At 39.9% G+C, this 9,205-nt stretch overlaps 1 protein-coding gene across 1 annotated transcript in view; it reads left to right on the plus strand.

The window, feature by feature from the left end:
- The window catches only part of ATP11C (ATPase phospholipid transporting 11C), a 134,298-nt gene that overhangs the window by 36,846 nt on the left and 88,247 nt on the right, over positions 1 to 9,205 (plus strand). The window contains exons 11-12 of the mRNA XM_007951727.1: positions 2,345 to 2,495; positions 4,006 to 4,203. Coding sequence (XP_007949918.1) covers positions 2,345 to 2,495; positions 4,006 to 4,203 — 349 coding nt within the window. The remainder of the gene's footprint in view (positions 1 to 2,344; positions 2,496 to 4,005; positions 4,204 to 9,205) is intronic.

Here is a 9,205-nt window from a genome sequence, read left to right on the forward strand (position 1 = left end):
AGCTGGCTGTGACCAAGCAGTGACCACAACCTTGCCCCTTGTCAGCTCTACTATACACCTGGGAATTCTGATCATTCACATAAACTTATAGGGAGAAACATTTATTTGAACTATAATACAGTTTCATTTCTTTTTCCTACTGGAACTAATGGTTTGGGGTCATCTAGTTGCAAAATGCAACACGATTCTAGAATGTAGCTAATAGTCTCTTGACAAGTATTGCAGAATCGGTAGATCTTCAGACCATGTGTCACCGGGTTGGACCTCTCCATGGGTCTACTTTCAGACTTATCTGAAAGACTCCACAGTGAATTTAGGGATTTCATATTTGCTATCCCCTTTCTGAGAAGCCCTGGTAGCATATAGGTAAAGCACTTGGCTGCTAAACAAAATGTCAGTGGTTCAAATCCACCGGCTGCTTTGCAAGAGAAAGATGTGGCAGTCTGCTTCAGTAAAGACTACAGCCTTGGAAATCCTATGAGACAGTTCTACTCTGTCCCTACAGGGTCACTATGAGTAGGAATTGACTCAGTGGCAACAAGTTTCATTTTGGTCTATTCCCTCTCTACCCTAGACCTTGAGGATTCAGCTTCTCTATCTAAAAGGGTTTGAGATACCTGGTTAAAATTCATCTGGGTAGAATTAGGGACTTTTGGTTATGGCAGTGCAAAGAGGTCAGTGATTTCTCTCAGCAAAGAAAAATCTAAAACTGAACAAAATTGTTACAACAGCCCTTTTAAGGATGTAGAAACAGAGCTTTAAAAAACACCAAACTCAGTGCTGTCAAGTCGGTTCCAACTCACAGTGACCCCTCCTTGGGTATCCGAGGTGGTATCTATGGAAGTGAATCACTTCAGGCAAAAATGGAGAATTCTTTATTCTTAAGAACTGCTAGGATTTAGGGCAAAAGTGGTAAAAAAAACTGTTGGAGAGAACTGTATTTTCACTGAAAACCAGTAGTTTTGCTGCCTGAGGGGGCAGATTCTTTTTGGGGCAAAAAGTGAAAACTTGTGGATTTGTTAGCTGAAAGTGGCAGCAACAATGTGCATAACTGGGGGAGATCCAGGAGAGCTCAGCAAATAGTGGAAGTTAGAGACTTGAGAACTGGCTGCTGTGTTGAGTGTGTCCTGGACCCACACATTGATTAGTTGGCAACCTCTGCCTGAATCATTGGCCAGCCACTAAGTTATACAGATGCTGGGGAGACCCTTAGAACATCAGCCTAACAATAACAAAACAAAGATGGACAGGGTGCCCAGACCAAGAGTGGGAGAGAGAAAGCACAAATGACCAAATACAGGAATGAATGCATGGATATCACTAAGGATCCGAAAGAATAAAAAGGATTTTAAAGGAATATTTCGCTGGGCCTTAGCTTCCTTCTCTGTGATGTGATGTTGGATGCTACATGATATGAAAGTTCTCTTCAGTTACAAGAGAGTGTGGTTCTGAGTTCTGAAAAAGCAATCAAAGTGAACCCCTGTTTTCATGTCTACCCTTGATGGACATGACCTTTACCACCAGAATGATGATCTTAATCATGTGTAAAGTGTTGTGTCTTTTGGGATTACCTAACATCTAAATTCAGGCACTGTAATTTTATTCCTCCTTTTAGCAGGTACATAGTTAGTTTTAGAAACTTACTGAATAAAGCAATGTCAGCTTCTGTCCCAGAGGTCCACTGGCTCTATGGAGTGACACACCTGTTCTCTTTGGTGGAGTAGACTGCACCTTATCCTTCCATCCCTTCCCTTTTAAGTTAAAATTAATGTTTACTACACCAGTGCTTAGATTTAATGCCAGGGCAAAGGGGAAAAGTCTTTGTCATGGCCCAGTTAGTCTTCTTTCCTCAGCCATATGGTGCATAGTCCCAAGGAGGGGTGAACAGGTATGTTCATCTGTGGGGGCCAAACCTTTACTCACTTCCCAGTCCTTGTTCACAGAATTCACTGCATTTTTTCCCATTGCAACACACATGGCCACCTATAAAATGTCTATAACTGTATACTTCAGGGTTTCAAGTTGGTAGTTATTTGGAGTAGTTAAGGGCATGTGTATATCTCCTATCACCCTACAGGAACCTTACTGGAGGTATGTTAAGCTAATGAGCTATTGCACTTAGGGGAACATTGATGACCAACAAACAGCTGAGGATTGTGTTTTCCATTTTGGAACTTGAGAATGATGCTACAGCTATGATAACTGCTATTCATTCATATAGGCTTATGCTGTGGTCACATGTCATGCGTAGGAGAAGCTTAAGATAACTGAACAGTTAATTGATACCTGGTTGAATTCTTAAGTAATTAGCTGGTTTGTAAATCCATAATCTCTTACTTTTCAGATCCATCAATGCCTTCCTGATTGTGTATTTATTTATATTGCTGACCAAAGCTGCAGTATGCACTACTCTAAAGTATGTTTGGCAAAGTAATCCATACAATGATGAACCTTGGTATAATCAAAAGACCCAGAAAGAGCGGGAGACGTTGAAGGTAATTAGTTACATGCTGAAAATTTGAAGTCTAGTACTTGGGGCTGAGGTGCCTTTGACTGAGAAATATCTTTGTATGGTATCCCTAAGCCATTCAGTTTCTAAGGCGTTTTAGGGTTTTGTTTCATTTTTTACTTTTGGCATCTATTCTCATGTTTAGTCCTTTAGTTAAGAATTTGAAGCAACTTGGCAAGAAGTGGTGGCATGATGAGCTTGTGATAGAGCACAATAGGAACATAATAGGTACTGACTTGTAAACCTTGACCTCACATTCATATTCACAGGGAACAGAGAACTTAAGTGAAAAAGCGTTAAGATGAAAGGTACACGTGCTACAATACTGCATTACCAGTGGCAGCAAACGCTAGGCTATGGGTGAATGCATGCACAGGTGAGAAGATCAGGTGGGGGTAGGCAAACAGGAATGTACCCAAGACCAAGGATAGATTTGGCTAAAGATAGTCTTAAATAAGGACTTGTGCTACAAAAATATCCATATACAGTACAAAAGTAATGAGACAAGGTTGGAGTGGTTTCTCACAGACAACAAACACCTTGAGGGAGAGAGTCACCGGGCTTGCGGGCTCAGGACCATAGTCTTGAGACACCGTGCTCAACTCGCACAACATAGTACATAAAGATCTTGTTCTGCAACCTACTTTGGTGAGTAGCAACTGAGTTCTTAAAAGCTATTGAGCTAAGATGCCAACTATTGGTCTCCCCTCATCTGGATCAAAGAAGAGTGAAGAAAATCAAAGTCATTTGGAAACAATAAGTCCAAGGATATGATGGACCACAGGGTCCTCAGCCTTCATGACCCTGAGACCAGAAGAACTAGATGATGTCTGGCTACCAATGCCAACCACTCAGAAAGGGATCAAAATTGGAGATCCTGGATAGAGTGGGAGGAAAAATATGCAACAAAATTCAAAACCACAAAAATGACCAGAATTACTGGTCAGATAGAGGCAGGTGGAACCCCCAAGACTGTGGCCCCGGGTTATCCTTCAGGCTCGGAACTGGACTCACTTCCATGTATTAGTTCTCAGCCCAACAGTAGAAAGACCTACAAGCAGAACACCTGCCCTAGAGAAATACACTCCCAGACCAACCAACCATGAGACGTCAGAAGGGCCCAGGGAAGGGACAGTCAGAAGGAGAATATGGGAGGGCAGCTTTTTATGGTGGAGGGTTGTAATCAGAGCCATGAAACCAAACGTGCATAACTCTTGTGTGTAAAACAAATCTGCTTTGTAAATTTGCACCCACGTCACAATAAAAAAAAATTTTAAATATGCATGTGCTAAAGAATAATGATAAAACTGAGAGTATTTGTGGTGGTGGTCTCACATATGATAGTTTGTATTACAGTGGTATAGTGCAGCAGGAAGTTGCTTTATAGCAAAAGAAATATTTTTAGCATTGAAATAAAATGGTTAACTGTTTCTTTATATCACACGTTTCTGATAAACTGTGCATCTGATTAGCATGAACTATTTCTTTTGTTTTAGGTTTTGAAAATGTTCACCGACTTCCTATCATTTATGGTTCTATTCAACTTTATTATTCCTGTCTCCATGTATGTCACAGTAGAAATGCAGAAATTCTTGGGCTCCTTCTTCATTTCGTGGGACAAGGACTTTTATGATGAAGAAATTAATGAAGGAGCCCTTGTTAACACATCAGATCTTAATGAAGAACTTGGTCAGGTTAGAGTACCTTTTTTTCTAGGTAAACATGCTGAAAATGTTTTTTTTAATCTGATTTGATAATGTGTGTGACGATTTCATGTTTGAAATTATGATTCAGAATACATTCCTTTATAATGAAAGCAATTAATGTTTTCATAGCTGTGGCATCAGTTCTGCTGGCATTTTTGAGAAATGTCCCAATTTATGTGTTACATTTGAATACTCCAAAAATGATCTTTAAAACTCATCTGGTAATTTTGTTAGATTATGGATTATCACTCTGAAACAGGAATATGTGGTCTTCATCATCATCCATAACCATTTGGGGATAGACTGTGGAGTTGTGAATATAGCTATTTAATAAATGCATTTTGTTCCATAAATAAAATTGACCAGAGTTGTCCTACTGACATTTTGCAGTACACTTCTGAGCAGATGGCATATAGACCTAGTGAACAGAGTTGTTTCCTCCAGTACAAGAATTTAAATGAAGGGAAAAATGTAAGGGACATGCACTCTTCAAAATGCTTTTTGCTATGTATTCCAATGTAGCCCAGCCTGTGGTCTTGTTTCTATCCCAGTCCAGTTGTGAATCTTCAAGAGATGACTTCTTAGGTTCTTATCAGAATTGAGAAAGTGTTTTCCCTTTGTTTGAATTTAGTGTGTCATGTAATGATCTTCACAAGCTGAGGGAGGTTTTTGGCTTGCATTTAATTTTCATGATATTTAGAATGTCAGGGCTGTAGAAATGTCATTTCTGTGACTGGGAGATGTAAATTCCATTAATGGAACTATGTGGATGGAACAGGGCCTCAAATTTATTTTAAGTGGTGCTGATTTTCATGTACACCTCAAAGCTCTCTCTCCCATAGTTTCACCCCCCCACCCCACCCCAGTAATCCTGTTGACACAGTGCTCACCTTAACCAAAGTAACCTTTTAACATCTGCAGTCACCAAGGGTGAAATGACTCTCCAGTCAACATTTTGTTCAGACCTAACCTCAGGACTCTGGTGTCCCAGACCATGGGGTCTACATTCCACAGAGTTAGGATACTGGGGTACTAGGCATTGGACAATAAATGAATACATGATCATGATTGGCTTTTCCCTTCACTTTAGATATTCCCAAAAAATTCTTTTGTGGGTGACCTGAGGTGCCACAGTGGAAGGAAGCTTTTTTTTTTTTTCTCTCGTAAAATTTTTTGTGTGTATGTATGCATGCATGTAGTGTTCTCTCCCTTCCCACCCCTGGTAACCAACAAATAAAAGTTTCCTTCCATATATAAACCTTTCTTTGACTTTTCGCAATAGCAGACTAATTCAATATTTGTCCTTCTGTGATTGACTTATTTCACTCAGCATAAAGTCCTCTAAGTTCATCCATGTTATGCAGTGTTTTGCAGATTCTACATTATTTTTTAATGTTGCATAGTATTCCATTGTGTGTATGTACCAGAGTTTGCTTATCCATTCTTCTGTTGATGGGCACCTAGGTTCTTTCCATCTTTTGGCTACTGTAAATAGTGCTGCAATGAACAAGGGTGTTCTTGTCCTGGCTCTCACTTCTTTAGGATATATACCTAGTAATTGGATGGCTGGGTCAAATGATATTTCTAATTCCAACTTTTTAGGGAATTGCCATATTGCTTTCCACAGTGGGTTGTATCATTTGACAGTCCTACCAACAGTGTATGAGAGTCCCAATCTCTCTACATCTTCACCAGCATTTGTTATTTTCTGTCTTCTTGAACTTTGCTATTAGTGCTGGGGTGAGATGATATCTCATTGGGAAGCAAGCATTTTTCATGAAGGGACAGTGTTAACTGAGTAGAAGTGCTTAGTCTTAAAAAAGGCATTAATCTGCAGAGTTTTTGCATGGATTTTTTTAAATTGAATATTCTAGCCTCCTCTGATGAATCTTTCCCTGATAGCCAGTTTATTGGCTGACACTAGATGTTGAACACATCTAGCTAGGTAAGTTAACCTACCCAACGATGAGCACGGCCAGCGTGGGGTAGCCTCAGCTGACTCCTCCTGCTAATAGAATAGTCATCATTCCACATCCAACACAGCGCTCACTAGACCAAGGCCCATTTCACTTGATGCAACTCTTGTCTCCTTCAGATCTCCACCTCGGCAGATTCTGTATTACCTGTGAGAATGCAATCCTGTTCTTAACCATCTAGACTGTATGACACTACAGAAAGTAAAGTGGAGCTTTGGGTAATGATCTGGTAAATTTGATCTGTGAAAAGAAGTCACCATTTTCATTTCAGTTGCCATCCCCTTCCTCTACTAAACTCTGCACTTCTGGGTGTGATTGTCATTTAGTCAAATCATTAAGTTCATAGCCAGACCACTGCTTCAATTAATACAGTGTAAAAACAACATCATTATCAGCTTATATATATAGAAACTAGGTGAATGAAAGCTTGAAGAAGTCTTAAAATAGTTTTGTAGGCTATTTGGCATTCAGTGAATTGGTACTCACAAAATTAAGTGGAGCTACTTTTCCATTTGATGAATCATAATTTAAGATCTGTGGAACTTTTTATGTTACTAAAAGTAATGTCAATTAGTTTCTATCAATAGCATTGTAAACACTTGCTTCACCTCTTCAAAAATGACCACCCACATTGGTATTACACACACACAAAAATAGATATTTTGGGGACAGTGTTTGACATGAGAGACAAAAGGAAGTAGACTAGTCAGTTGGAACATAATGGGATCTTGTATGATCAGACCTCAATCATTTAGACACCAATGTGGTTTCAGTCTATCTTGACAAAATTGTGGAGTTAGCCGCCTGTTTCCTATCCCTCCCAGTCCCAGAACTGTGCCTAATGGCATGACTTTATAATCTAAGTAAATACTTGGATTGCAATAATTCAATCCAGTGATTATTCATTAAGCTTCTCTTGCATGTCACATGTGTTCTAGGTACAGGGATTACTATTAGAAGGTAAATGTTGTTGTTGTTGTTATGTACTGTTGAGTCGGCCCCGACTCATAGGGACCCCTCCTTGGGTTTCTGAGGCAGTATCACTACGGAAGTAGATTGCCCAACCTTCCTTCCGAGGGTGGCTGATGGGTTTGAACCGCCAGCCTTCTGGTTAGTAGTCAAATGCCTTAGGCACTGTGCTACCAGAGCTCCTAGAAAGTAAATAAGAAAGCTAAAATGGTTCAACATCTGGTTGGGGAAACATATCAAAACCTAACTGTACAAGTGTGTTCATAATCAATCAGAAATTTAGGGAATGTGGGGTAATGGAAAGAGTCCAGTACTGTGTGATTTTGATCAAATCAACAGCAATAATAATCAATATGTATATTGTACCTTAAGGAGCTCTGGTGGCATAGTGATTAAAGCCTCTAGCTGCTAACTAAAAGGTCAGCAGTTTAAACCCACCAGCTGCTCCAGAGGAGAAAGATGAGGCAGTCTGCCTTTGTAAAGATTACAGCGTTGGAAAACCTATGGGGTAGTTCTCCTCTGTCTGTAAGGGGCGTTATGAGTCAGAATTGACTCGAGGGCAATAGGTTTGGTTGGTTTTGGTGTATACCGGACCTTATTGCTTTCAGAACTTGTTTATTACTGAGATTTATTTTTCAATCTTGATAGTCTTGTGCAGTAGGTATTATTTAAGGTTAATTAAAGTTGAGACAGATGGAGAGATTTTTCTAGGTCACAAATGTGTAGTGGAGCCAAGATTCCAGTTCAAGTATTCTATTAGGTTGAACCATATGAAAATACCAGTATTTGACCCACAAAATTAGCGGTTTCATCCATTCCACCTGTAGTGCAGGACTCTTGCTATCTGATAGCAGGTGCCTTACCTTCAGCTTTCCACCCATTAAATGATGAGTTGAGCTTGCCACGGAGAGGGGACTCCCCACAAACTCGGTCCCATCATTAGAGGGGGAGAGGCTGCTGCTTAAAAGTCAGAGTCAAGCAGTAGCCTCTCCCTCTTTATTCCTCACTCTCCCTTTTAAATGTGAGAGTATCATAGCTGGCACCTCTTCCGCTTTCCTGAGTATATGGCATACATTAGAGCGGTGGTTGTCAAAAGTGTGATCCGAGGACAAGCAGCATCAGCATCACCTGAGAACTTGTTAGAAATGCAAATTATCTTCTGTTTGCTACTGAACTAGAAATTCTGAGGGCCCAAAATTCGAGGTTTGAGGGTGGAGCCCAGCAATCTGAGTTGTAACAAGCCCTGCAGGCGATTCTGATGCATGGCGAAGTTCCAGAACCATTGCGTTAGGCTGCAGTTTGTTGGCCTTTACGTGTGAGATTCAGTGCACACAGATCCAGACTGCATATGCTCTTCCATAGAGGTAACGCGTTTCACTTTGTGGTTTTAAAGCTATTGCCCTTGAACACTCATTAAAAAAAGGTTTCTGAATAGGTTAATGCGCACTTGAGTGCAGAAGGTAAAAAACTCTGGACAAACCTTCAGGGAAAAATGAAGGTTAATAATTTTAATTTAAAAAAAAAGCCCCAAAGAGTTTCATTTTAGCTGGAAAAATTGAGACAATACATGAATAATACCATTTGGATTAATTTAAAGAAAGAATTCAAACTTGGCTGGCTAACAGAGGAAAAAAGGAAGATCGGAATGCTATATTTGTGCCAGTGCTGCTACCGTGAAAGGCTTTGAAAAATAATTAGAAAGCAACCACTTCTGGAGTTTGTCTCTTTCTCCCTTCCATAACACAAACCTTAATCTTGGGCTTACACTTGTTCCTGTCAGCCCATAATTTTAACTGTTAAAGCATAAATTGCAAAAAAAAAAAAAAAAATGGTGGGTTTCAAAAAGCCAGATGTTATAAATAGAAGAGATAAAAACTGAGCTAAATTGGAAATGCTCAGTATGGTTTATTTTACATGGAAAATGTATTTCACATCTTACGTTTTCCATTATCTATGAAAATATACCACTTGCCTGCTAACCAGACGGCTGGCGGTTCAAACCCACCAGCCACTCCTCGGAAGGAAGGTTGGGCAATCCTACTTCC

The sequence above is a fragment of the Orycteropus afer genome, unplaced genomic scaffold, assembly GCF_000298275.1.
Source record: "Orycteropus afer afer isolate SDZICR_OR568_19922 unplaced genomic scaffold, OryAfe1.0 scaffold00310, whole genome shotgun sequence".
Taxonomy (NCBI): Eukaryota; Metazoa; Chordata; class Mammalia; order Tubulidentata; family Orycteropodidae; genus Orycteropus; species Orycteropus afer.